Below are 27,822 nucleotides of genomic sequence, written 5' to 3'. Positions count from 1 at the left end.
TTTGGGAGATGGAGAGGGGGTGCTCAGGGATATGGTGTTTTATTGTCCCTCTTTCTTTAAGGATGATATAATGACAATAATAAACCAAGAACAAAATAAAACTGAGACAATTGGCCATTATTCTTGTGGGGCTCAGCAGTAGACCCAGAAAGTCATGCTTGGCTTAATGGGCCTGGGGTATTTTAATTGGCAATGTCATCAAATGGGCTAACACCCTGCCCCTCCCTCACCGCTGCAAGGGGAGGAGAAGGGAAACAACTTATTGACCACTTTCCCTGTGGTGAGAAGTGGAGGCTAGCATGAGCCAGGCAAGATGGCAGGCCTGCTGATGGCTGTGGGTCTCTCTGGGCCATCTGTCTTGCAGCCTCGCTGCTGCTTTTCAGCAGTGCCTGGCTCCACGTGACTGACCCTGTTGCCTTCAGAAGGCACGAGGCCTGTTCTGCCCAGACCTGGCCATGCTTCCCGATGAAGTCTGTCACGCGCTCCTCCTTCCAGGCCCAGAGAGCTGCCCAGAGTATAACTCACGCTTTGTTGTACTCAAAGGACAAGCAAGTCCTTTGGACGACAACTTGGTATTATGATCAACTTGGAAAGAACAGGATGACCTCAAAGCATTTGTTCTTACTAAAATTTTTACATTTTAAAGTTTTAAAAAATCGAAAACCAGTACAGATGATCCAGGGTGGGGTGGGGAGGAGCATGGGAGTTCACGGCAACACCACCCTCAGCTTGGGTGACTCCTACTTGGGTCGCACATGTTCTTCCATATGGCCACCAGAAAAGGTGACTATTTTTAGTACTGGAAGTGAGCAGCCAGCTAATTCTGTCCAGTGATGGAGGCACAGTGGAGATGGAGGAAAGAAAGCCCTGAAAGTGTCTAGCAAGCATGGTTTGGTAGACCCTCTGGACGGTCATGTGTTCAGAGGATGCTACCCCCAGCCCCAAGCTCCAGGTGTCAACCAACCACAGTGGTCCCATCCCCCACCCCCATGATAGGCAGAATCATGAGCACATGACATATTCTGACCAGTTGGGACCTGAAGAGAGGTGGGAAAGGCATCTGTCTCCTATTCCTAGAGACAAGCAAGAGGTAGCCCTTCTCCTGCTCCTGGCCCTCCTACGCCATGTTGCCACCATGAGGAAAGCTGCTATGCAACAAGAGCCACAAGGCGAGGACCTGAGCGGGGGGAATGCAGCTGGAGGCTGACCATCCTGGGCCAGCGGCTGCTCTTCCTGTGGACTCCTCTCATTTAACCAGCTGAGCTGGAGTTTTCTCTGCTGTTGAGCATCTGAGGTGCTACAAGTGTAAGAAAGTTCCTTCCTTGTGCTTTTCCCCAGCCATGAGGATTTGACTCACACATGCACAGGACGCATTCCTGCTTGGTCTAATCAGAAAAGAAGGGCCAAGAGTGAGAGGAGGAGAGGGGACGGGGCGCCAGAGCAGCAGCGTAAGGGTTTTGCAGCATAGCCTCGGGAGAGAGCGGGAAACCTAAGCCTCCCCTGCCAATGGACATGCGTCGGGGGACAGGGAAGGGGACCTGAAAAGGAGCAAAGGATTCCCAGGTCATAGAAAGCACTCACAGATACAGATAAGTTTTTAAAAGGAAAAAAGCATTAATGATGAGACGAAGGTAACTGAAGAGGAGCACCAGCGTTTGCCCTAACAGACGGCTCGGAGCCCGTGCCCTCAGCAGAGAAGCAAGGGAAGAAGCACAGCAGGAGACGGTCCCCGAAAAAGGGCCAGTTTCTGGGCATGTGCTCTCCCATGGAGCCACATCTGAGCACACAAGAGAAAGTTAGCTCTCCTCCCACGGCTGCTGAGCTGGGTGTGTGAAACGGCGCTGCTCCTTGAACTTAGGTGCTAGTTCAGTTTTATTTTAGCAAATAAAGAAACTGAGAGCTTTAGGCCACTCCTTGGCACGCCCTCCGTAACTCAGCTGCTCCAGGGCTGCGCGTGTCCCTGCCAGTGGTGTGAGAAGCAGGACCCCTGGGCGCCAAGCAGCCACCACTGCCCCACCATCATCACCGACATTCACTCCTCCCGGAACCAGGTGCTCCTTCTGGTGTCCCAGGCATGGTTCCCGTAGGATCACTTGGCATCTTCCCAGCTCTTTCTGATGAGGGTCTCCTTCTCTGTAGAGGCCTCCCCGCCTGGAAAGGGGTGTGTGTGTCAGGGAGCACGCTGCCTTGTGTTTCTGAAGTGCTGGGCATCTGCTCTACCACGGAGCCCCATCTGCGCCCCATCCACAGCCCCACATCCTGCTGGACATCTGGCCTGCACTGGGCACGTGCTCTCCCATGGAGCCACATCTGAGCCACATCCGTAGCCCCACGTCGCAGACTTTATCCTCCTATCTGCAGTGTCCTGTACGGTTCTCGCTGTATTATGTGTTCTTATGTATTATGAGTCTCAATTATATTTAAAGTAAGTTTCTTCCTCAATGAGTGAAACCCTTAGAGGAGATTAATTCCAATACCACTGTCTCAGCCCAGGGATCCCAGGGTGAAAGTTGGGTCTCTGAATTTGTTGTTTTGCCTAAGCACACTCCCCTACTGCCTGACCACATGACAGGAACTTCCAGAAATCCTTCTAAGGTACAGCGAGACTGTTTGTCGTGTTATTAGAGGAGACACCCCAGCAGCAGGAACGGCTGTGAGTCTTCCCCACAGCACCCTGAATTCTCTCCACACCATGTGTGGGGCGCTGAGTGTGGAGCCTTAGAGTCAGCGCTTTGGGACCACTGGCCTGGGCCTGGTGGGAGGCTACACTGTCTTGGAAGATGACCCATGTGACAGCAGGAACCTCAGCAGCAAGCAAAAGTCACAGGGGTTAGGGGTTTCTTCCTTGGAAGAAAACAAGGCTGATTCCTCTAAGATGATATACAACTGGCAAGAACTGAGCAAATCTGCATCTAACATACATCTGCACCTATGTTCTAAGGCAAAGTTAAGCTACAAAAGTCTGAAAGTAGCAAATATGTGGGCCAAGGGTCAGGGAACGGCCTGGCACTGTGTCCAGGACACCCTGTGTCACATGGTGCTGGCGACCTGGTCTGCGGTGAGGGCTACATGTCGTAGAGCCGGAGCTGCTCCTGCACGTCGCCGTCGGACATCTCGCCAAACGTCTCCTTGTTGTCCTTCATGAGCTTGAAGATGGCAGCCAGCTGCTCTTTCTGAACTCTGTCGAGAAGAAAGGACAAGAGGAAAAAGATGCTTCCAACCCAGGAGGGGGGGAGAGACCACCGGGAGCAGTTGGTGGAGTGGGACTGACCTCGCCCGTTGGTTACTGCCTTTTCTTTTTCAGAATGAAAAAACTAAAACCAAACCCTCCTAAAATGCAGGAGCTGGCTTGCTCCAGCTGCTCCACGCAGGCATTCTAGGTCTTAGGCTTGCTGCAGAGGTCTGGGGCCCCAAGTGTCACATAGGTTCACCATCCTCAGTTTCCCTGTGGTCCTCAATTTCTAGTTGACTTTGCAGCTCCCAGAGTGGCAAGGAGGAAGAAAACCGCTCCATTAGGTAAGGAGAGCTTGGTTTGGGGGGAGCCAACAGAGAAGGAAGGAAGACAACTGGCCGGGAAACGGGCACATCACATCCAGATGTGCATGCAGGAGAGCTGGGCAGGGGGCAGCAGCAGGGGCAGCTGACATCGTCCCTCGGGATTTCCCTACACAGGAAAGCGCTGCCTTTTCTTTTTATGACCTCCCTTTTCTATCTTGCACAAAGATGCCCTATGGCCTGCAGTGGCCCTGCCCCTCTTACCAGGGGAGGGCATGGGTGAAGATTAGCCTCAGTGTTTGCAAGCCGTGCTGTTATCTTCTGAGGCTCGGCCACACATCTGACCAGCACGGGGCAACTCCTACAGCAAACACGAGGGCCGGTGAGGCTGAGCAGGAGCCCAGGACCGCGTGGTTCTTGTTCTGCTGCCCTTGCCTGTCAGCATGGATGGCCACTGCAGCTGTCTACTCCAGTTTCTGGCTTCTGCTGCGCCTGCCCTCCACACCACTGGCCCAGCACCTTGAGAGGATGTAACCATACTTCAGGCCTGGACCTCCCAGCCCTGCCCTGGAAGGGTTCTGCTACAGTCCCATCCTGGGTCCACCAGGGTGCGGGCTTCAGCAAGCTTCCGGGCCACCAGCCTCCTGCAGGGTGGTCTCTGGGCCCGGCCTTACACTTACAGAATACACTCCTTCTGCCATAACCCTGCCCTCCTCAGCCCTGTCTCTTCCCCTGAGCAGTTGGATTTTAGCAGTTGGATGACCACAATCCCAAACCCCAGCCTCTTTTGTCTGGGAAATTTGCATCTATAGTCAGTTCTGGGAAGGGGCCTATCATAGGGACTTTGTACACTTCTGCACAAGGAAAGAGGTGCCAGGCACTGACAGGGAGGGTGGGGCGGAGTGCCTTGGACGGTCAGTCAGATGTGGACATCTCCCCAAATCGACAAGAGTCAACTTCATGTGGCTTTGGTGGCTATGATGGTTGTGTTTTTAACAGGATAAAGGCTTCAAAATGAAAGAGTTAAAATAACCAGTACCAAAGAGATTATTTAGATTATGTTTTTAAAACAAAGCAAACCGAAAAAACACACAGTAACTGAGATCACATCCTCAAAGTTTATTGGGCTGGGTGAGGGCTGAGTTCAGAGAGCCAGGCTGTCGGGTGCTCATCAGTGCTGCCTAGGAGCCAGTCCAGACAGGGCTGGGCACCTGTGCCTGGAGGAGTCCCTATTGAGTATCAGATACTGCCCTGTAGGAACTTGTGAGCCATATCTTGCCATGTCCATGGCTCTGTGCCGAAGTCACCAACTGTGGCTGTGGCTCTGTTGCTGTCCTGCACCTACGGTGGCAGGCCAGGGAAGGCCATAGGAACGCACGCCCTGAAGCGGGACTGGAAGCGGGACGTTCCTGGCCTTCCATCCCGTGGAAAGTTTTTCTGAAAAACGTCTTAGCCAACAAATCTAAGAACTACAGATTAGTTTGTTATAGTATAAATATTGTCAAATATAAAAATCCAAGAAACTACCTTGGGACTGATCTGATTTTCTGGTAAAGTCTATCTGAAAACTAGGAAAAGGCATAGTCCAGAAGTCTATTTTAAGCTAACACAGTTATTATTGCTTTTGCCAAAGCACAAGTGGAGATTCTGCTGAGCTGGTAAGAACATCAGTAAAAAGGCCTTTTAGCAACAAGAGGGCTGGGCCAGGCCTTCCCCCCGTTTGAAAAAGAAGGGCAGCCGGAAAGCCAGGGCCTGGCTCTCTGCACCTGGGGTCAACATGGTGTCTCTTACACTTGGCAGAGAGCGAAGGACGTGGGCTCTGAGGGAAAGGGGCATGGTGGGCTAGGGAGCATAGGTGAGCTGGGCTCTGTCTGTCACTACTTAAAGTCTTTGGGGGTTTGGTTTCAACATGGATGAAAGGAGGAGTCTGGGATAAACTAATTTAGAAATGTCAGAGCTGCTAAAATTGGTGGTATCATAAGTGTAAAAGGCATATAGCAAGTGAACTTGGGTAATAAGAAAAAATCCAGATCTAAGGTGTGAGCTCAATCTTTCAAAACCCTTTAGCTTAACAAAGTGACCACCATAAACGGGGAAAATCTCCAAACAGGGCAGAACCCAAGGAATTCCAAAGGACCCTGCCATAATCTGCCAAAGGCATTCCTCCTGATTGGGGGTTTATATCTCAGCAGAATTGTGGGCAAGTGACCCCAGAAGCCTGCATGGGCTTCTTTCTGGGGGTTTCCATTTTTATCTCTCAAGCTTTTAAGATGCCAAAAGGGAAAGCTTTCAGGAAGAGGCTAAGGATAACTTCATTATTCTTCAGTTCTGTAAAGAGAAATAGGGAGAAAAAGATAATGCATTTTACTCATTTCATCTTACAAGTACCAGGGAAAGGGGGACAGGGGGACAAGGAAGGAGAATGTTTGGAATTGCAGAAGGCGTGTTAGACGCTGGTTTCTCAAACACCTGGCACTTTGCTTCTCATCAGTTGCAGCAAGATAGTCTGCAAGGTGGCCAGAGCTGGCAGAGCCCCTGGTGGGTCCCCAAGAGAGCATGTTCTGCCTCTGCAAAGCCTAGAAAGCAGCTTGCTGATCTTTGTATGGGTAAGTGAGCACCTTCCTATTACCCTAGGGGATATCTTCCTGATAGCCACTGACTGCGTTTTGTCCTTTCTTGGCCTGTTGGCACCCTAGGAAGTGCTTCCCCAGCAGGCCCACTGGGGAATGAGTTCGCAGAGCATCTGCAAGGGATCTGATTATGTGCCTTTGGCGCCATCTCCTGGTGATCGGAGTCTGTGCATCTCAGGCGGAAGTTGAAATTCACTCTTGAAATCCAAGTCTGTCCTTGGTCTCCTAGATGCTCCCAGGCACAAGAATCACAGTCCCACAGCCCTGGTTCCCCCACCACCCCTTCCACATCCCCACTACGTAACATGATACCCCTCTTGTCCATTTCCAGAAGATTCAGGACAGTCCTGCAGACTTTCAGATCCAGGAGCATGGGGCCTGGGCCCATCTGTCAGTGCCAGCACCCTGAGTGCCTAGAACGTATGATCTGGCTTCCACTTTTCCCCAGGACTAGCAGGTGGGAAGAACTGAGAAAGAGCCGACAGCCACGCTTGGTCTTTTTCCTGCCAAGTTACAGAGCCAGCCAAGCCTTGCGCTTCACCAGCTCTGGGGGTGAGGAGGAGGCCTCTTGCCCTGGGGAGCTGTCACGAGCCTGCAAGCCAACCTTCCCTCCCAGCCACACTCTGAGCTGGAGGTGGCACCTCCCAGGGAAGCTGTGGCTGGAACCAAGGAACACCCCCAGAGGCAGAGCCAAAGCCAGGAGAGCATGAGTATGTCCCACCCAGAGGGGACTGGAGATGAGCAGACAGGACAGCAGGGTCTAAGTCGCAGCCACTCTGGATTTACAGACCCAACCACTGGCTGGCCCCTGGGTAGAGGGCGTTTTATCTGTGAGCAGTTTCAAGGGCACAGATGTCCAAGTAAGTGTCTGAGAACCTTCTTGGGCCCTCCTGCTCCTTGTCCTACTTGCCATGTCCTGAAATCCTGTGAGCAAGCCAGAACCAGGGGAATGCCAGAAACAGGACCCCATACAGATTTAGGCTCTAGGTGCAGATATGGCAGCTGAGGTGAGGCAGTTGAAGTCAGGGAGCTGCAGCATTTGCCTGTTAACCAGCTGCCCCTCTGCTGGGCACCCTGAGTGCCTGGAACATAATCAGAAGGAGGCACAGCGTCTGGTAGGGAAGAATTTGACAGGCGAGGAGAGCATCCTGCTTGCCAGCCTTGGTCTCAGCAGTTTGCCCACAGCATGAGTGTTTTATTTCCTAGGACAATTCCAGGGCAGTTCCCTTGACTCGGCCGCCCCCAGGACTGTCTAGCAGCCACCAGCTCCCTCACCCCATGGGAGGTATCGTGCTGAAGATGAAAAGACAAAGCCAAATTGACCAGCCTCTGCAACCCCAAGCATCACCATGTGCGGAGCTGAAGTGGTGGATGGCCCCAAGGGGGCCTGGGCAGCTGCGCACTGGGACCACATGCAGGGAGCAAGCGGATGCTGCAGGCATGCGAGCTGCAGGAAGCATGCGGGCAGGGGTGGGAATGGGGCGAACAGGACCTCCGCCAGCCCCTCCTCAACCGGGGCACAAAGTGGCGGCTGCGTTGTGCAGATGAGGAGCCAGGGACCCTCCCTCAGCCCACGAGCAGCTCCTTGGCACAATGTCCAACCCACAGAATAGCTGAGTCTGAATTGCGGAAAGCCCTGTTGGGCAATGGTTGGGGGGGGGGGCTGCTCTCTTTGAAAATAATTCAGAGATAATTCTCTCTCTGATTCTGAGGCCCCAGCTCCAAACAAGGTGGCAGTGGCAGCCTGGCCCTGCCTGAGGCCTGTGGCCCACTCACTGAGCTCATGTCCCCACTGAGCATTGACCCGAGCACAGGCTACAGCTGTGGCTTTGTCTGTGGCATCCACAGAGGCCTTCAAGAGTGGCAGGGGTGTCGAGCCCTCTCTTCCTGGGCCATGGGCTTCTCAGCTCTGCACAGGAGAGCTCCAATGCAGCTGCAGACCACGGAAAACACGTGGACACAGCCGAGTCCAACACTGGGCGTGCGTTGACAGGGAGTGGCGAGCTGCAGCCCTGGCTCTGAGGGGCACAGGCAAATCTGTGGGTGTCCAACCAGCCTCAGGGTTAGCCTGAACCACGACCCACGTCCCATAGCCACCAAGATCCCAACCTCACCAGGAGCACTAGGACCCCAATCAGCTGGCTCCCGGCCCCTCTGGGACTTAATTGGCTTCCAGAAACTTCTGCCCCTGGGAAAGGGGCCTTCTGGGCCTGCAGTTGCTTGGGCAAGACAAGAAGAAGGGCTCAGGGGGACAGGAAGGCGTCATTCAGTTACGAGGCAGCAGGGAGGGGGCTCAGACCAGTCAGTGGTGTTGGGGACACATCAGCAGACAGTGTGAGGGAGGCACCTAGTCTATGACGTCATTCTCCTTACCAAAAGGATTTGCAAGAATATTTGTGGCTCAGGACCTAGGGAACTTGCTACAGGGAAGTGAGGTCAGAGGTCAGCTCAATCCTGAAATATAAAGGCAGCAACGGGGTCAAGAGGCAGTCCTCAGTGCCCAAGGAGGAGTCGGGGCTCCCAGGCGGCTCTCCCTCCCTGCTCCCACCTGGGCCTGCATGGCCAGGCCCTCGCTCCCAGGCTCCCAGCCTCGGGGCCTTCCTGCCCAAGTGGGAGAGCAAACCTGATGCTGGTGGATGCCGGGCCCAGGAGCAGCCAGAGAGGGCGGAGTTCTGCTAGTGACGCTCACCAGAGGGCCCGGTCCCTCCCAGTCCCCAGGCTCATAAAGGGAGCAGCTCATTAACCAAAGGGCTCGGAGGTGCCCTGCACACAGGTGGCCGGTGGCAGGATGGCTGGACAGAAAGCGGTGAGGGAAGCCCAGCGGGCGCAGGGAGTCCGGCTGGTGGGGGTGCAGCAGCCCAATTCCAGAAACAAGCGGCCCAGCCGCCTCCCTCAGCCGCATGCAGCAGAGCAGAGGAGGAGCACCAAGAAGCCGTCCTGGGTGATGAATTGCTTTTGTCGTGGACTCGCGTTAGGGACAGCTGGGCATGCTCTGGGCACTTTCCTGACATCTCATTTTTTTCATGTGGTGGTGGGGAAGGAAGAATAGAAGCCAAGGGGCTCCAGCCCTCCCCTTCCCACCAGGCTGAAAACCACCAAGACGGAAAAGAACCCCAGACTAAGAGGGGAGGGGCTCTGCGGGGGCGTGGCTCGGAGGCCGCGCCCTCCGGGTGCCCGGGAGCATCCCCACGGCCAGCCGGGAGGGGCCCTCGCCTACCTCTGCTCCTCCTCCAGCTCTTCTTTGGTCATCATCTTCTTATACTGGTCTCCTCTCAGCTGCCCAGGGCTGTACTTAAAGGAGAAGGTCTCTCCTGTGAGGATGAGGGCACTGGTAAGAGCCTGGTGGGTCCAAGGAGGGCCCCCAGCCCAGGTTGCTCCCCCCTTTAGTAGTTTGGAAAGCAACACCGCCGTCAGAGAAGCCCGGTTAAAGAGGGGCAGCGTGCACAAGCCCCGTCCAGCCCAGTCTCAGGGTGGACACTCAGCAACACTGTCCTCTCGCCCCAGCACCCACACCTAAGCCCATCTCACCCCTCCCTGAAACCCTCACATCTCACCCTGGAAATGGGGACTCAGATGAAAACAGAACAGCCAGAGAGAAAGCGCCCTCCCCACCTGGGGTGGCATTTCCCCCCAGGCCGGTGGAGCCAGCCACCGAGCTGTGTCTGTCCCTCTCTGGTGAACAGTTCCTGCCAAGCTGCCTACTGCGAGGCTTTCCCTCAACCTCATCTCCACGCCCAGGGACGCTGCCCAGCCATCAGGCAGCAGCTGTTGACAGGCGGCCATGGCTCACATCAGGAAGCAGCGGTGCCAGGTGGGCCACGGGGACCTGCCCTCCTGGGCTTGGGAGTGTCAGCCAAGCACATTCTCCTATCCCTCCCCCACGGTTATTAGAGACCTAGAAACACAACTGGCCCACGTGGCGGTGATGTGGGGGCAGCTGTGTCTGGAAGGGCACAGCCAGCAGCGTCCCGAGAACACACCCCACAGCTGCCTGCAGACAAGGGCAGCCACCCAGATCTGGGGGCACAGGGGTCTGGACGTGTGACACGGGGTAAAGGCAGGCTACAGGAGGTGAGGGTGCAGCAAGAGAGGAAAGCGAAGTATCCTATGAAGGAAGCTGCCTGGACCCCAGACTGACTGGAGAGCTGGGGCAGCCCTCGGTTGTCACCTCTAATTTCCACCAACATATAAAGGACTGGGTGGGGGAGCAGCTCGCAGAGGCTTCTCTTCCCAGCTGCTACTCTACACGTATGTCCCGCTGTCCCTGCAATGTCAGGTGGTTCCTCTTCTGTCCCACAGCAGGACAACCCAGGTCACTGCTGTCTCTTCCCAGTGGTGGCCGGCATATGTCAGCAGTGGGCGCAAGGGAAGGAAAGGCTCTCGGATTAGGGCTCCCTCTGGGCTGAGAGAAGAAAGTTCTGGATGTCGGTCCAGGACCTGAGCACTCTGCAGGGGCTATTTCCTTCATCAAACCCTGGCCCAGGAGGAGAAGGCTGGGGGATCCTGTGGGTCACCCCTGCCCCAGCCGGCTGCCCAGGGGCTGGTGCTTTCCTCAGGGAGCAGCCGCTACATGTGTACAAGGATTACTTTGCTCTTCACTCTGTCCACAAATACTCAAAGAGCACAATTTTAGGTGCTGGGGAGACTGCAGAGACACCCAGCAAACAAATTTATGTAATTAAAAGACATGATTTAGCTGGACGCTAAGGCCCACACCTGTGATCCCAGCAGCTCAGGAGGCAAAGGCAGGAGGGTCATGAGTTCAAAGCCAGCCTCAGCAACTCAGCGAGGCCCTAAGCAACTCTGTGAGACCCCGTCTTGAAATAAAAAATAAAAGGGCTGGGGGTGTAGCTCAGTAGTTAAGCAGCCCTGGGTTCAACCCCTGGATTAAAACAATTTTTTTGCAGTTGGTCCCAAATGCTCTGCAGAGGACAACGTAGGTGGGGAGGGCTAATCAGGCGAGGCTGGGAGAGGGAGCTGGGGGTGTGGTGGAGACGGCCCAGTGGAGTCTGCCTGGAGGACCTGACAAAGCATGGTGGCAGGAGCAAAAGGGGGGTGGGAACGACACGGTAGGCTGTGTGTGTGGGAGAGGCAAGGAGGTGGGGTGAGCTGGGCCAGGTTTCCGGGGAGCCCTGTGGACTGAGCAGAGAGGGCAGGCCGCCCTGCCTCCTGCCCATCAGCTGGCTCTCCCCTTGGGCTCTGCTTGCCCAAAGAAGGTACCGAGCATCAGAAGCTTCCGGAGTCTTCTTGAGCTTCTTGAGGCCAGAGTTTGGAGGCATGAGGCCAGGGATCTAGAAGCCACCCTGAGCCACTGCGATCATCCTGAAGGAGCAAGGGGCCTGGGTCCCTGGTTATCCCCTAAAGCCTGTATGTCCTGTAGCCCTTGTGACAACAGCTGCAGCTGCAGACGGAACTTGCCACCAACCCTCAGTGTGAACCCAGAAGAGGCAACTGATAAAACCAGTGAACCTCAACACAACTGCGTTGCTGTTTTAGAAAACCGAAACACGAGGCAGCTGCCGGCCTGGCGCTCCTGTAGGGTCGGCTGGCCTTGCTGGCAGGTCTGATTGGCTCCACTTTTACTCAGCCACACAGAACAATAGACTTGAAATCACAAAAAGGGACCAAGCCACACACAGCTGCATCTGATTCGGTGAGATCAGGAGGGCTGGATGTGGAAGGCCCAGGGAGGGGGCTGTCTTCCAGTCTGTTTGAATCCCTGAGTTGCTTAGGAAGCCACTTTAGCAACACTAAACAATCAGCCCGGGAGCTGAACTGCTGGCTGCAGAGGGGATGGGTGTCCACCCAGCTTCCTGACAGCGGGTGGCCAGCCCTCCCTCCCTCTGCTTCGTTAGAGACTGCAGGAAGCCATGGGGACAGGGGCTAGACAGGGACAGCAGCGCAGATAAGGAGGGAGGGCTCAGGGACAAGTACGGTGAGCTTGTGTGTGAGGTGGCCTGCCAGGCCACCCCCGTGCACACCCAAGGGCCTGTGTCCCCAAATCACTAACAGTCCTGGTCCCACACGGAGAGCCCCAGTTGCAGCGAGTCCCTGATTGGAGATGATACAGAAGAAGAGGTCCTCCCTGGTGGGGACGGAGGTCCCCCGCCCACTGCCAGATGCTCACTGAGCCCCACATTCCTGAATCCCCTCTTTCCACCGCTCCCACTAGCGGGGAAGACACAGCCAGTTTCGCTGTTTAAAATTATAAAATATCGAAAACACAGAAAAGCAACAGGGCCTCCACACTCCTGCTCGCTGTGCAGGTGTAGCAAGTGCTGACATTTTGCTGTCTGTACTCAGCTTCTTTTGGAAAGAAACGCAATGTTGCAGATCAGCAGGGCCCCCCCCCCACGCACTTGGTTCTGACTGTCCACAGCAGGGAATGGCATGGCTGGGAGGCCAGGGAGCCCCAGCCACTAAGAGGCGGGGTGGTCCCTCCCGTGCCTTCTGTCTGCAGAAGGGCGGCCTGTGAGTGGTTTCTGTCTTGACAAAATGGGTCAGAGATACTTGAAGAGAAAGGGGACATACTGAGCCTGCTCGTGAGAGGCAGGGGAGATGGTAGAGGCTTGCCAGGCTGTGCAAGGTCCTGGGTTCCATCCCCAACACCACAAAAACAAAACCAAACAAAAAAGCAATATAGAGTCAGCTGGGTGAGGTGGTACACACCTGAAATCCCCGTGGCTCTGGAGGCTGAGGCAGAAGGATCACAAGTTTGAGGCCAGCCTCAGCAATTTAGCAGAGCTGTAAGCAACTTATTGAGACACCCATCTCAAAAAATAAAAAGGGCTGGGGATGTGGCTCAGTGGTAAAGTGCCCTGGGGTTCAGTCCCCAGTGCTAAGAACAAAAACAGGCAGGACAGAAGCCAGGGCCTCCTGGACCCACACAGGCTCATGTTGTAGACAGAAAACTCTGGAAGGTGGCAGCAGGGGGGGCAGGGCTTTGGCCAGACCATCATTCCCAGGCACCCCCACCTCTGACCTCCAGCGCTGGGTACCCCCAGCACGGCTTGGACCTAATCGGGCCCCGCAGGAGGGGCAGAGACTGCAGCTCAAGGGAGTCCCACTCACCGTCCTCATCCTCAGGCCCTGCTAGGGGAGGGTACTTCTCACTGTCCGAGTCCTGCTCCTCCTCCTGCAAGACAAGGGCAGGGGTCAGTGCCTCAGGCAGAGAAGGGGCTATGGCCAGCTCTTGGGGTGTGTGAACACTCTCAAGAGACGTGTGAACTGGTGGATGGGGCCAGATGGCCGCCTTGGGAAATGGTGGCAGAGGGTGGACAGAAGATGGGGGAAGGGGCTCTAGGTCCAGTGTAACCAGGTCCAGCAGTCACGCCTATCCTGCAGCCAGGTCCCCTGAGCCCAGGAACAAGCTCCTTTAACCTGTGCACCTCAGGCCCTTGACCTTGCCCAGGTGCTTGTCTAGGAATTGGAGGCCATTTTGCTGAGTGGGCCTGGGACCCCCATCCCCCACGGCAGTGAGCAAATTAGAGGCACAAGAGCAACGCTGGCCAGGCCGGGGGCAGGGCCTTGGCGCAGCTGCGTGAGAAATCACAGGCTCCGCCCTCCAGGCCACCTTCTGGGCCTGACCATCTCCATGTCCACTTTCCCCAAACTGGAGCTCCGCCTCCTCAGCTCCGGGTGTCTCCCACACAGAGAAGGCAGGAGGCATGGCCAGGGCGGCCTCTGTGGGAGGAAAGAGTGACTTCAACTTGCAGGAATGTTGGAGGATGACAGGGACATACCATGGGCCAGGGGGCAGGAGGGACCTAGAAGCCCAGAGGGCGAATGTGGAACAGCACAGGTCTGAGAGCAGAGTGGACAGGCGTGAGCTGCCCAGCAGTGAAGAGCAGGCTGCAGCCCCGGGGGAGGTGCCCCCAAAACACAGCTGAGCTGGGGGGCAAGCTTTCACAAGCCCCTGGTGGTCAGAAGTGGCCAGCACCAGGGCCTGAGCGCCTGCCTGGGGGCACTGTCTCTTCCACTCAGCAGTGTGCACAGGCTGCCCCCTGCACAGGTAGGGACGTGTCCAGGCTGTCCAAAGACCTTCTGAACTCTGCAAAGGGAGTGTCTTCGTGGCTGGGGCTAGGTAGGCAGGCCTCTCCAGGAGCCAGGAATGGGAACCCCCCTGGATGCAGCACCCCATTTCTGAGGGTCTACCCTCTGGACGGGACTTCTATCCCGTGATGCCGTGCCCAGCAAAACAAGCCATAGCTGGAGAGAGCAACGGTTCACCCACTGAGTCTAGCTGGGTGAGCTGGTGCCCGTGGTCACCAGATGCTAACTGTTCCCTGACTTGCAGGGCATGTGGGCCCGGGGCACCGACAGCACTCCTGGAGAACAGCGTGTTAGGGAGAGAGAGCAGGCAGCAGCGCCTGGCCAGCAGCCCTCGGGGCGTGTGTTAGGGTGATGGTGCTCCTAAGTGCAGAGGGGGAGCTTCTGGAAACAGCCGTCACCTCAGGGAGCAGAGCTGGGGTGGGCTGCCTTCCTTTCAACCTTTACATTTCAGAATAATTTGAATTTTCTAATTATGTGCATGAGTTACTCCGTGCATTTTAACAATGCTAATGGGGTCTCTGGGCAGCGAGATTGGGGCTATTTTTTTACATGCCTATCTTTTCCAACAGAGCAGGCAGGGATACGACTGTAACATGATAAAAAGCAGGTTTGCTCTGTGCCCCAGCTCCTGACACAGTGCTTCTGAGTAACAGAAGCAGCTCTGTCCCAACGTTTGGTCTTTGGCCCCAGCTCCTGATGCAGTGCCCTACATCCCTGGGAGTCCCCTGGACACCGAGCACCTTCTGCTCTACCGAGTTAGCTCTTGGTGGCCCCTGGGCGGGACTGCTCTCCAGGAAGACAGAGCCACAGTGGGACACTTGGAGCCCTGGGCCCCCACTTTTCCTGAGGCAGGTGGAGGCAGCGATGGGCCTTGCCTGTGTGGGGAGAGCAAAGTCCCTAACGTCTGGGGCGTTCTGGGCTCCTGGACGTCCACGGTGGGGAGGAAGGCACGGCCCAGCTCCACAGGGACGGAGCTGCTTGCTCGGCACCTTTGGGACCTCGTCCTCTGTGCCTCCTTCTGGTGGTTCATCTGTCACTGTACCTTTATCATAAACCCATCAACGTGAGGTGCTTCCCAGAGGCTGTGCCGCCTCGCCAGACCATCCAACCCGAAGAGGGGGTCTCGGATGCCCTGATTTACAGCCAAGTTGGAGGAAGTGTGGGTCTCCTACTTGTGACTTTGCAACCGGCATCTTGAAGGTCTGAGGCCACCTGCAGGGTCTGCCCAACCCCACACAGGGAGTGCCGAGAGCTTAACCATAGGACGTCCAGTTGGTGCCAGGACAGTTGGAGAAGCGGCTGTGTCACAGGCGAAGTGCCTGTGAAGTGCTGCGTGAGCATGAAGGTAGGCAGCTGTCCCCCCCGACACTGACACGACGCCTTCTTTTTTTGGGGGGGTGGGGAGGCTATTGGGGACTGAACTCAGGGGCACTGGGCCACCAAGCCACATCCCCAGCCCTATTTTGTGTTTTATTTAGACGCAGATCCCCTCTGTCTCAGCCTCCCTAGCCGCTGGGATTACAGGCGTGTGCCCCCACTCCCAGCCTTGGATGCCTTCTTTAATGACAGGCAGACCAGACGTCACCCTAGTTGGGGAGGGCCCCAGAAGGAGAATGGAGAGGAGGCCAATTCTCCTATTAGATGCCAGGGACACAAAGATAAAAAGAAAAATAAGAAAGGATGAGCACAGGTCCTGTCCTTAGGTGCTCTGGGCCCACGGGAAAGGCCTGTGAAGACGCAGCTGAAGCCGTGAATGATCCCGGAGGGCCTGGGGGTGCTGCCTTCCGTCCTGCAGTGACGGGTGTTTTGGGAGGGTCAGCAAACGGCACTCTTTGGAGGCACCCCAGGGCCTCATAGAAGAGCCAGGCTCTGCACTCCAGCACTTACCTAGGCTTTTAGAGAACACAGAAACAGTGATAGGGCTCCTTTTGTGCCTGTGTACAGTGCTAGCGATGGCGCCCAGGGCCTCAGGCATGCTGAGCAGGTGCCCTACCACCGGGCTTCACCCCCAGTCCCCCTTATTCTTTTTCACAAAACAAAACACCCCTCCATATTGCATCTGGCTCTTGTTTTATAAAAATGTGTGCACAACAGAAAAATGGAAGGCTGACCCCAGAAAAAAGAAGTGGAGGTTTCAGAAGCAGCACAGTTGAGACCAAGATGAAGACCCCTCAGGAAGAGGGCGCATCAGCCTCGGGCCAGAGCTGGGTGCTGTGACGGGGACAGGGCTAGAGTGTGCCATCTGAGGGAGGCCCAAGGAGCAGTTCCTGAGGACTGCACTCTCTCCTTCCTTACAGAAGGTCCCGGGGCACGCTGAGTTTTGCAGACTGTTTTCAGGACTCTGCGAGGCATTGAGGTGACACTCTGGGGCCTGAAGGAAGGGGCTTAGCTGGGCCTGCAGAGAGCAAGGACAGTCTCAGAGGGCGGCGGCACTCTGAGAGGGCCTGAGACAGGGGTGGTGACAGCTGTCGTGGGAAGGGGACTCTGGGCAGAGGGCACAGCCAGGCAAAGGCTCGGAGGCCCAGAGTCCAGGGTTTTCCAGCTACTGCATGAGCCTGGCATGACTGCAGGGAGGTGTGTGGCACGAAATGGTCAGAAACCAGGGGACAGAAATGCGGGGCTTGCACCACAGAGTTCTAAGGTGGCACAGAAAAGGGTTCAGGTTTCTTCCTTCAGGAAGCCCGGAGCCTCCCTTCAACAGGGAGAAGCAGGAGGAGAGTTGAGTTTGGAGCCATGCAAAGGGGGGGGGGGGCAAGATGAGGGCAGGAGGAGCCAGAGAGGCTCCCAGCTGGGGCTGCCCAGCCTTCAGCTCCTCGTCTAGTATCAGAGCGGGATGGCTGCAGCAGGAGAGCCCCAGGTGCCTCTGGGTCTGAGGCACAGGCCTCTCCTGGAGGCAGCAGGGTCTCTGAGAGAGGTCACTCTGGGGCCTTCAAGGAAGCAGGAGGGAGCAACTGCTCAGGTGCTAATTGTGAAGCTCTCAAAAGGCCACTGGTTCTTATTTTTATTTTTTTTGAGATGGGGTCTCGCTGTGTCACCCAGGCTGGCTTTTAACTCCTGGACTCCCACCTCCTGAGTACCTGGGGCTACAGATGAGGACCCCTCTGCCAGCTCCCAGCCGTTGACTTCTCCTCGATGCCCTAAGATTGTTGCCCATGTGCCATGGGCTGAACTGTGTCCCCCCTCCCCCCCATTCATATATCAAAGCTTCACCCCAAGGACCTCAGCCTGACAGCAGAGCTGGCCCTCAATCTGCAGGGCCCCATCTACCAATTCAATCAACTGTGGATTAAAAAAAAAAAAAAATGGGGGGAAAAATCGTGCTTGTATTGGACACATATGGACGTTATTCACTAAATAATAAGTGTAACAACTATTCACACAACATTTACATTGCATTAGGGATTATAAATCATCCAGAGCCAGGTGCAGAGACCCATGCCTGTAGTCTCAGCCTCTCCAGAGGCTAAGGCCGGAGGATCACAAGTTCAAGGTCAGCCTTGGGAACTTAGTGAGACCCTGTTTCAGAATAAAAAATTAAAAAAGGGTGAGAATGTAGCTCAGAGGTGGAACAAGCCTGGATTTGATCCCCTACACCATAAGAAAATGATTTAATTACCAAAATAAAATCATTTTTAAAAAGTGATCTGAGGGCTGGGGATGTGGCTCAAGCGGTAGCGCTCGCCTGGCATGCGTGCGGCCTGGGTTCGATCCTCAACACCACATACAAACAAAGATGTTGTGTCCGCCGAAAACTAAAAAATACATATTAAAAATTCTCTCTCTCTTTAAAAAAAAAAAAAAAAAAAAAAGTGATCTGAGTTGGGTGTGGTGGCACATGCCTGCAATCCCAGCAATCTGGAAGGCTGAGGTAGGAGGGTGGCCAAGTTCAAAGCCAGTCTTAGCAAATTAATGAGGCCCCAAGCAACTTGGCAAGACCCTGTCTCAAAACTAAAAATAAAAGGGCTGGGGATGGTTCCATGGCTGAGAGTCCCTGGGTTCAATCTCTGACACTAAAAAAAATTAAAAAAAAAAAAAAATCTACAGATGACCTAAAATAGACAGGAAGAGGTTTGCAGGACATACGCAAGTACTATGCCATTTGATATAAGTGACTTGAGCATCTGCAGATTTTAGTGTGGGCCAGGCCCAGCACAATCCCCTGGAGATACTGAAGGATGCATTTAGGGACAGGCCCTTTAACAAGTGATGAAATGAGGCCACTAGGGGGTCCCTAGTCCAGGAGTGCTGTCCTTATAGGAGGAAATTTGAACAGGGAGAGAAACCAGGAATGTGCACAGACAAAAGACCATATGAGAACATGGGTGGAGGCTGTGAGGAAAGAGAGGAAGGAGCTATCCGGAAGCCAAGCAGAGGCCTCAGGAGGAACCAGCTGCCCACACCTTGAACTTGCACTTTCGTGCTGCGGACCTGTGAGAAATGATGTTCCTGTCAAGCTCCTGGTTTGGAGTATTCTGCTGCAGGAGTCCTGACAAATGAACACATCATGCTTCTAGGGCAAGTAGATCAACTTGTGAAGATTGTGAACACGTGGCCCCCACTGAGACAGACAGCTGACACTATCCTGGCTGGTCCCCAAAGTCGACCCAGCGGACCCCACACCAATCTCCACACGGACCAGTCTCGTATTGTGTTACTGAATAGAGAGCAAGTCTTGACTGATGTTCTGGAATAACTTTCCAAGTCAGCTTTTTCTTCCAGTGGGGGCAGGAGAGGCCAAGCCAAGGGAAGTTCCTCCCCATGGCCTTTCTGTGGCCAGGAGCCCCAGCCAACTCCCCAGGGGCCACGGGCAGAGAGAGTGGCAGAGGGGACAGGCAGGCTTCTGGGGCTCAGTTGGGCGGCTTCTCACCACTGAAAGCCAGACTCCTGTGCAGCGGGCTGTTGCCCTTTATGGCTACTTGGGCAGACCCCAGGGGGCGGGAAGCTTGCAAGTGAAGAGAGACGGAGGGACATGTGTTGAGGGGTGACAGGGAGATGAGATTGAGACAGTGTCTGTCTGCTGCCAGGGGAGATGGCTGGGCTCCTGCAAACAGGATCCGCCCCAGAGCTGCCTCCTGCTGTGTCGGTATCAACGGGGCTGGGTATCTGGATGAATTTAAAGGACAGAGCCCCACTAGGCGGGGGGAGTGGGAGGCTGTTCCCCACTCTAGAAGGGGTGTCTTTCCCTCCTCGAGAATGGGCAAGGCAGGTGGGAAGGCGGCGCGCGGGGAAGGCTGCCTCCCGGGTGGCCGATTCTCCCTCCTTCCAGAAGGATTGCATTAAGCCATCAGTGGGTTTCTCCTCTGCGTTCAGGGGGGCGCTGGCTGCCGGGCAGTGAAGATGAGCTGGCGCCGGCTCTGGGTAGAGTTCTTGCCATTCTCTCCCCAAAGCCCCAGGAAACAATCCCCCACCACCCGCTCCAAACAACAGCTCCACTCTCCAAATCCTTATCTGTGGAGCGGGGAGGCATCTCTGTGTGTCAAAGAGCTTCCCTTTAGAACCAGCAGTTGCCCCAGGCTGGTCCTTGGCACCTTTGGCACTGCAGGTGGCCTCGGGAGGCAGTTCAGCCTGCTCCCTCTTCCACGCTGACTTCCCAACTCCCTTGCTTGGCGGTCTCTGGGTCTCCCTTTTTATCCCCTCTTCGGCCCCACACCGCCTGCCTGTACTGACTTCGGTCCTCAACTCCAGTGATCCCTGGCTTCCAAGTTCTCAGTCCACTTTCTTCTTTCTTCTTTCCAGGAGGTCTGTCTCTGGGCTTACGGAGATGCATTCTCTTCTTCCACCATGGGGGGGCGCCATGGGACTGGCCAGCGGGCTGGGGCTTAGGCTGCTCCTTTGGACCATGGCGTGGGGCCAGGATCTGTCCTTTGCAGCTCACCTGAGGGCCTTGAGGACCCTGAGGGTGGGGAGCAAGGTCACAGGACCTGACATGGAGGGCTTTTAGCTCAGAGTTCGCAGGAACACAGCAAGGAGAAGGGGAGGAGCATGAGAGGCTGGCTCTGCTTTAGCTCTGCGTGTGGAGTTTCCCTGTAAGGTTAAGGAAGGAAAAGGCATCCAGCACCTTAGAAAATGTTATAAAATCACTGATCTCGTGTGGCTTCCACCTCAAGCCAAACACATGCTGGTGAAGAGACCTTGATGAACTAACTGCCGATTGTCCAGTTTCTGAACTCCAGTAGCACAGGGGACCTCGTGACCTCACGTCGTGAACAGGCTGCCTCTCTGGGGTAGGCACCGTGGGCAGGCTCCCAGTGGAGCTAGACCAAGAGCCGGAAGACAAAGGCCTCCTTCCTGCCACCCAGGGCAGAAACAAGGAGACAGAGGTTTCTTGTGTTTCTTTTTGTGGTTTTTGCTGCCTGTTCATTCAACAAGAACTTATTCAGTGCCCACTGTGTGCTGGGTACCTAGGGATGCAGTGGTGACTGGCGGGTGAGGCCCGAGCTCTGGAGCAGACATTGCACAGCAGCAGACAATGTGCACCAAAATAAAGATGACCTCACCCTGGATTAAGTGCCACCAAGAAGGCCAAGTAGGAGGGTGAGGGAGAAGGGGGTGGGGTGACTGTCCATCTGCCAGCGTGGCCAAGGACATGGAGATGTGCCAGGTGAGCAGGACTCCTGTGAAGACCCGGGCTGGAGCCAGCAGACCCCTGAGGGTCTGGACGGGGGCGCCAGCTGAGCGCTAGGAACGGGGCTGCGGCTGCATTAGCAGCAGAGGCGAGGGCTGGGAGCAGAGGGGGGCGAGGAACTGTGTGCAGGGGAAGCCAAGCAGGGCTTTCAGCTGGCAGCTGGGATGTCATTTCTGGGGTGGGGCAGGGGCGGCCAGGTAGAAGGAAGCCTGGGGGGAGGACACTGGACAGCCCACGGAGCCTGGGCCTGGAGTGGCAGCTAGCAAGGAGAGCTGTTGGGAGACCCCTGACAGGCAACAGATGGGACCTGAGATGGAATGGTTGTGGGTCGGGGGAGGTAGGAGAAGACAAGGCCACTCCTGGGCTTGTGGCCGAGCAGAGGAGACAGCCGCAGAGAAGACAGCCGCCGCCATGGCAGCCAGGTTGAGAGGAGGGGTCTGGGAGGGAGGGGAAGGAGGCACAAGGCGGAAGAGAGGGAGCAGCTCAGAGACATGCAGGGGACGGCTGGGGGGGGGGGCGGGGCTGGGCACAGGCTCTTGGGTGTTATCAGCTATGGATCAGGAAGGCAGTGGTGACCGGAGTGTTCTGGAAGGCAGCCACGGTGGGCCAGTTCCTGAAGACCTTCCGATGAGATTACTGGCATGAGCTTTTCCAGGGGGACAAAGAGCAAAGGGGAGCCCTTCCCAAGGACAGGCTCATAGTGTGGAAGGCCAGGAGCCAGAACCGGAGGGAGAGGAGACAAAGCGCCATGGGTGGGCTGCTCCTGTGACCAGCGTCCCCACCCCCAGCGTTGAGAAGTCCAGACCAGAAGCCCATCCTGGGTTCCCAGTGGAGGCACAGTGCCGACCTTGAGCAGACCGCCCACTCGGACCAGCAGGGCCTGCCAGGCTCCATCCCTGGGTCACGCTGGCAGTTTTGGGCGGTGCTCCCACGAAGGGTTTAGAGGACATCAAAAGCTTCACACCAAATAAAACAAACCAAAAAGGTGCCCTCGGGCAGCAGTCTGTACTCCAGCCACCCTGTCAGAAATCACCAGGGTGAGCTCCAGTGTCCACATCTGGACGGAGGGAAGGAGGAGGTTGGGAAAGAGCTAAAGGATCCACAAGGGAGACCTAAGGGGGTCGGAGAAGGGATGATTTTGTTGTGGAAAATCAGGCTGAACAATCTGACCATGTCCAACTTTGAATATATTAATACTGGTGGCCAGCTTTTAAAATATCTTGTGGCAGGGCTGTGACTGTGGCTCAGTGGTAGAGCTCTTGCCTAACATATGTAAGGCACTGGGTTCGATTCTCAGCGCCACACATAAATTAACAAATAAAATTAAAAAATTTCATCAACAACTAATAAAAATGTTTAAAGAAAAATATCTTGGCGTCCACAACCAGAGGACGCCCCAGTCTCAACTGTCATAAGGAGTTAAAAAGGAGGGTGGTCTGACTAGAGTAGGGTTTCCTGGGAGTTGTCAGTAGATACCATTGGGTTGGGGTATTTTCTTGTCTTGAGATTTATCTCAAACTCTGGGTCCTCAGGGGGAGCCACGTGACGCAGCACACACCTGCAATACCAGGAACTTGGGAGGCTGAGGCAGGAGGATGGAAAGTCTCAGGCCAGCCTCAGCAACTTAGAGAGACCGTCTCAAAATAAAAAATAAAAAGGGCTGGGGTGTAGCTCAGTGGTAGAACCCCCTGGGTTCAGTCCCTGGGACCCCTTCCCCTGACACACACACACACACACACACACACACACAAGGCTGGCAAACAGCTCAGAGCCAGGACCCTACACCAGGAGGCTCCGAGCCTGACTATATCTCCTGGTCCACTATGTGACCCTGACAGTGGCAAGTCCGGTGTGCCCAGGCTCAGGTGGTTCATAAAGCTCTGACCACTAGAATCTGGAGGTCCAAGAGCACCGCCATCAAGGACCCTGGGTTCTCACCCCCCGACACCCCCTGCCCCGGCTGTGGCCTGAGCAGTGTCTCAGGGTGGCTTGAGCAGTGCTTGACTTCTAACCTTCCAAGGCCAGGCACCTTTCTTCCCAAGACACAGTCTTTACAACTTAACTCGTTTTCACTAGGTAGAAATTCTGACAGCTGAATTCTCTATGTGCAATCAAGACTTTTTCTCTCTGAAGGAACAGAGTTGAGCTATCAGAAAAGCCCCCAGACTTCTTTCTTATATGGAAAAAAAAAATTAAATGAGTTTAAACAACTTTACAAAAAACACCCTTTTGAGCTCCCAAACACAGCTGTGTTTCCAGCCCCTGGAGTCAGCCCGTTCAGTGGATGGACACAGGGACAGTTACTTATTTAACATTATTTTCTAATTAATCGAATGTCTTAATTAATGAATGTTGGGTTATTTCCAGTTCTGTTACCTCGGCCAATCACTAGGCCTATTATGGACTCAACGTTTGTGCACCCTGCTCCCCTTCCCAATTTGTACATTGAAGCCATAACTCCTAGTGTGTGTGTTGGGGGCGAGCTTTGGGAGCTGATTAGATTAGATCATGAGGCTGGAGCCCCTGGGGTGGGGTGGGGGACCCCATCAGAACATGAAGAGACACCAGAGCCCCCCCCTTCTCTGGCACGTGAGGACACAGTAAGAGGGTGGCGTCTGCACCATAAGAGTCCTCGCTAAAGATCCAATCTGCTGACACCTTGATCCTGGATTTTCCAGCCTCCACAGATGTGAGAAAGAGGTGTCTGTTGTGTAAGCCACCAGACTAAGGTACTGTGATATATCAGCCCAGGTTGACCAAAGAAAGAACCCAAAGTGATAGGAACAAACTGCCAGATACCTACTTGGCCCTACTACCTGGGGTTGGTGAGAACAAGGTGAGACCGCACTAGTATCACGGAGGCCAGGAGGGACTGTGGAGAAGGGCCTGCCTGCCCTGCCCACTGTGGGAGGGACAGAGAGCAAAGTGGCCAAAGCTCAGCTAGGAAAGGAGACACTGGACCTAACTTCAGAGGAGCAAACCAGGCAGAGCCAGAGGCCCAGGACAGACAGAGGGAGGCCGTGCAGCTACCAGGCTACCACTGCTGCAGTGGGCAAACAGTAGAGCCCTCCTGGGGAACGCCTACTGGGCTGTTTTTCCAGTATCATATTTATATTTTGAAAAATTCCAAACCTTCAGAAAAGTTGAAGGTTTGGAATACAGTAATGAACACCATACATCCTTCACTTCGAAACACCAATTCTGCCATCTTTGCTCTCTTTCTCCATACACACCCACGTTTTATTTGAATCATGACAGTCAGGATTGGAGACATAAGCCACGGTACCTGGCTTCTACTCTGTGTTTGAATAGAGCTAGCACCTAAGTGCCAAGATGTCTGAGCTCTGGCACAGACAAAGCATTTGTTGCTATTGCCAGGAATGGCCCTTGACCCCTTGCACATGAGGCTGATGGGGAACCCTAGGACACAGAGAGAGCCCTGCTGGAAGCTCTACTTCCATTAAGTAAGAGGCCCTCCCGGTAATTCTTTTTTTTTTTTTTTAAAACATTTATTTTTTAGGTGTAGATGGACACTACACAAGGCCTTTATTTTTTTATGTGGTGCTGAGGATCGAACCCAGGTCCCGCCCGTGCTAGGCGGGTGCTAGGGGAATGCTCTACCGCTGAGCCACCATCCCAGCCCCCCTCCCGGTAATTCTAAAACCCCAACCTACGTGAAGCACCAGAACCCTGCTACTCTCGGGCCTGAGGAGGGACCAGCTCTTGTCCTTGATGTGGTTGGCTCACAGTCCTTTGTGAAAGCGGTGCTCCTGTCATCCGTCCTACACTCCCTACTCCACACTAATCTCTATAAGAGAAATGCGATGGCTCCAATAATGTGATTCCACCCTCTCCTGGGACTCCTGCCCTGGCTGCTCTGTAGAGGGGAAGGGAAGGGCGGGAAGGGAGAGGCCCTCCCTGCTGCTGGTCTGGGCTGCACTGATCCCACCTCCAGTTCTTCAGTTCATGCTCAGAGCCTCAGCCCATACATGGTCCCTTCCTGCCACTTGGTCCTGTGGAGGGTGCCCAGCACCGGGGGGTGCTGTCGGGAGTGATCTGCAGCAGCAGCTGAAGGCTGGCTGCTACCCTGGGCTCCAGAGCCTTCTCAGTAATCAGCTTTGTGAGTCAGAGGCAGCAGCTGCCCCAGACTGCCCAGGCCTTGCTGGGAAAGAAGAGGATTGGATGAGAAGGGAAGCAGTTCATGGAAAATGAAGAGGGAGGGAGGGAGGGAGGGAGCCCATGAGCAGGGCTTAGCTTGCTCTCCCTCCCTTCCTGGGCAGTGACTTCTGGGCTAACAGCAGGTGGGGCGCCCTTGCCCCTCCAGCCCTTCTCTCTGGGTTCACTTAGGGAGCCCAGAGGAGGCTGCCCCTGTCCCCTGCCCCTTGTGTTATTTTCCCAAGGGGCCTTCTTCCCAACTGTCCCCTAAGCTCCTCCTCCTCAGAACAGAAAACCTTTGGAAATGTCCAAGTCAATTTCGAGACGATTTCTAAGCAGCTGCTTCAGTTCATGCCACTCCTGGGAAGGGTGGGGAGGACACACAGGTGTGGGCCAGCCCTGATCCGGGACCTCGTGCGGGAGGGGAGCTGCTCAGCTCAGAAAGGGCTGGGGCCCTGAATCCAAAGGGGACCAGACCTCTCAACAAGGAAGATGACTTAGGGAACTCTCCACAAGGTGGATTTCCTCAGGGCAGCCGGCCTCAGGTCTCCTCACACTGTACACTGTCCTTCAAGACACACAGTGGACCTCAGAGAATATGCATCCACCCATGTAGGGGCAAATTAGATGAGGACCCCCTGCTTTTATTTCCTTTTTTTTTTTTTTAATGGCACTGGAGCCTAAACCCAAGGGCATCCTCCACAGAGCTCAACCTCTCCCCTTTTTATCTATTTTGAGACAGGGTCTCACTAGGTTGTTGAGGCTTCCCTTGAACTTGTGATCCTCCTGCCTCAGCCTGGGATCACAGGCCTGCACCATGCACCACCTCATCCAGCTGAGGCCCCTATTTCCACAACACTACTGAATCTACCACATCACATATCACATGTGCTGACAGCCAAAAGCCCTGTGGAAAGTTGAAGAAGTGCTGTATCCCAGAGGACAGGAAATGACTGTGTGCCATCAAAGGACATTGGCATGCAGTCTAGAACCTACTGCTGGGTGATAAAGGATCAATTCATGAGTAGGGCTGATAGAGAGCCAGGGATGTCCTGAGAATAGTCCCATGAGACCACGAGTGAGGCAGGAGTCCCAAACATGGGAACAAATATAACACAGACGGCCTGTCTAAGCCCCACCTGCCATTAACTGGGTAAGGTATCGAGCCTCCCCCTGCCAGAGCATCATGGCCTCCGATTAGCTCAGATACACTCCACCTTCCCCAGGGCTGGTTAGAAGCCACTCCAATGACACAATTAGTCATCCACTTGTCAAGCAAAGCGCCTGCTCAGAGGGGGTCTGGGGAGCTAGAGAGAAATGCCTGAGGGCAGTCTCTGCTTCCTCCTCTCCCCTCTGCTTCTCTCCAGTGTAAACCACTGTGTCCAGCAAAGGACAGAGTGGGCATCGCAGATCTGCTGACAACACCAGAACAGCCTGCTGATGGTTTCCACTGCCGGGCAGTGTCCTCTCCTCCAAAGCAAGGAGCTCAGGAATAAGAAGAGAGTGTTACAATTAGACTTAGGGGTGGGGGACTGGCCTGGTGGCCCAAGCCCATCTGAGGCTGAGAATTCCAAGGCTGAGCCACCACGAGGATAACGCGAGACCTATCATCTCAAAATAAAAAGTAAAAAGGCCGGGGCTACCGCTCAGATAGAGCAGTACTGGGAAACAACAAAACGCAGTGGTGGGCCAGTGGTGGAGGCCCCAGCCAGCCCAGGCAGTGAAATCCTGATAACATGGGCAAGTAGGTTTCCGCCTTAAGAGGTGCATCTGAGCGAGCACGGGGCTGGCTGGGGAGGCGGATGAAGTTAGCCTGGGGTAAGACAGTGTGGTCAGGCAGAGCTGGTGGCCAACACTAGCCAGGGCCTGTGGTAGGGACGCTGAAGCATATTTGGGGACCCCCCAGGAGGCAGCTTTCACACCACACAAGCCAGACTTGTCTGCGCCCTGGGAAGTGGGATGGGGGATGTGCCAAAGCCCACAAGCAGTTTGAAAATGAGAATAAAATCAGCGATCAGTGTCTTCCTTTCCGTCCCCTCCATGGGCCTCACAGAACGCCACAGTGATTCTGGAATCTGGATTTCAAGTGGGCCTAAAAAGAGGCAGCTTTTCTCTTCACCCTCCAAAAGTACTAAATTGTCAACATCCCAACTTCTACTGCCCGCCTTGAAATAAACCGCGTGCACGTGGATGCGGGAACAGGGGGCGCGGGGGCAGGAGGACCGCGGGCAGCGAAATTCCAAGCGCCGTGGGAGGCCTGGGAGCGCCGCCGCGCGGAGCCTGGGCCGGTGCCGGGGCGGCTCCCGGCTCGCAGGGGCGGAGGTCGGGAAGAGAACGGGCACAGAAACTCCAGCCGGCCGGCCACTCGGCGGCACTTCCAGGGGAGGATGGCGAGCCGCGGACTTGGCACGGCGGGACCCTCGTTTCCTGCCGGCCGCCGGCTCTGCCCCTCCCGGGGCCACCCGCCTGGGGCCTCGCGGCCCCGCTTCCCCGGCTCTGCGGGTCGACAGGGCCGGCCGAGCGGCCGAGGGTCCCGGGTCCCTGGGTGGGAGGGCGCCGCGGGCGCGCCCGGTGCGTACCTGCCTCGCCTCCGCCGCCTGCTCCTCTGCCTCGGCCGGCGCCGCTACGGGCTCCCCGGGCTCCGTGGGCTCCCCGGGGCCCTCGGGCAGTCCCGGCCCCCCGGGGGCGGCCGCCGGCTCGGGGACGCGGGGACTTGCCGGCACCGGGGACGCGGGTTCCGGGGGCGCGCCGGCGGGACCCGGGCTCGCGGCCACCCCGCGCCGCACCAGCAGCCAGGCGAGCAGCAGCGCCAGCGCAGTGGCCAGCGCGGGCAGCGCGGCCAGCAGCTCGGCCGGCGCCTCCATC

At 55.6% G+C, this 27,822-nt stretch overlaps 1 protein-coding gene across 4 annotated transcripts; it reads right to left on the bottom strand.

The window, feature by feature from the left end:
- Positions 1-953: 953 nt before the first annotated feature.
- On the bottom strand, positions 954-27,822 carry Mxra7 (matrix remodeling associated 7). Of its 4 annotated transcripts, none has more exons than XM_076870558.2 (5): positions 27,537-27,822; positions 13,197-13,260; positions 9,343-9,436; positions 3,049-3,180; positions 954-2,151 (listed from the first exon to the last, which is right to left on the bottom strand). In XM_076870558.2, exons 1-4 carry the CDS (start codon positions 27,819-27,821, stop codon positions 3,066-3,068), a joined length of 558 nt encoding a protein of 185 aa, XP_076726673.1. In that variant the 5' UTR covers position 27,822; the 3' UTR covers positions 954-2,151; positions 3,049-3,065. The 4 variants fall into 4 exon arrangements, with proteins under 4 accessions (XP_076726673.1, XP_076726672.1, XP_076726674.1 ...); XM_076870559.1 differs by lacking the exons at positions 954-2,151; positions 3,049-3,180 and adding exons at positions 4,595-5,823; positions 8,499-8,579; XM_076870557.2 differs by having other exon boundaries at positions 954-3,180.

Source organism: Callospermophilus lateralis, chromosome 11, assembly GCF_048772815.1.
Source record: "Callospermophilus lateralis isolate mCalLat2 chromosome 11, mCalLat2.hap1, whole genome shotgun sequence".
NCBI lineage: Eukaryota > Metazoa > Chordata > Mammalia > Rodentia > Sciuridae > Callospermophilus > Callospermophilus lateralis.
The sequence above is the reverse complement of the archived record's forward strand: the minus strand, read 5'-3'. Positions and strand labels throughout refer to the sequence as shown.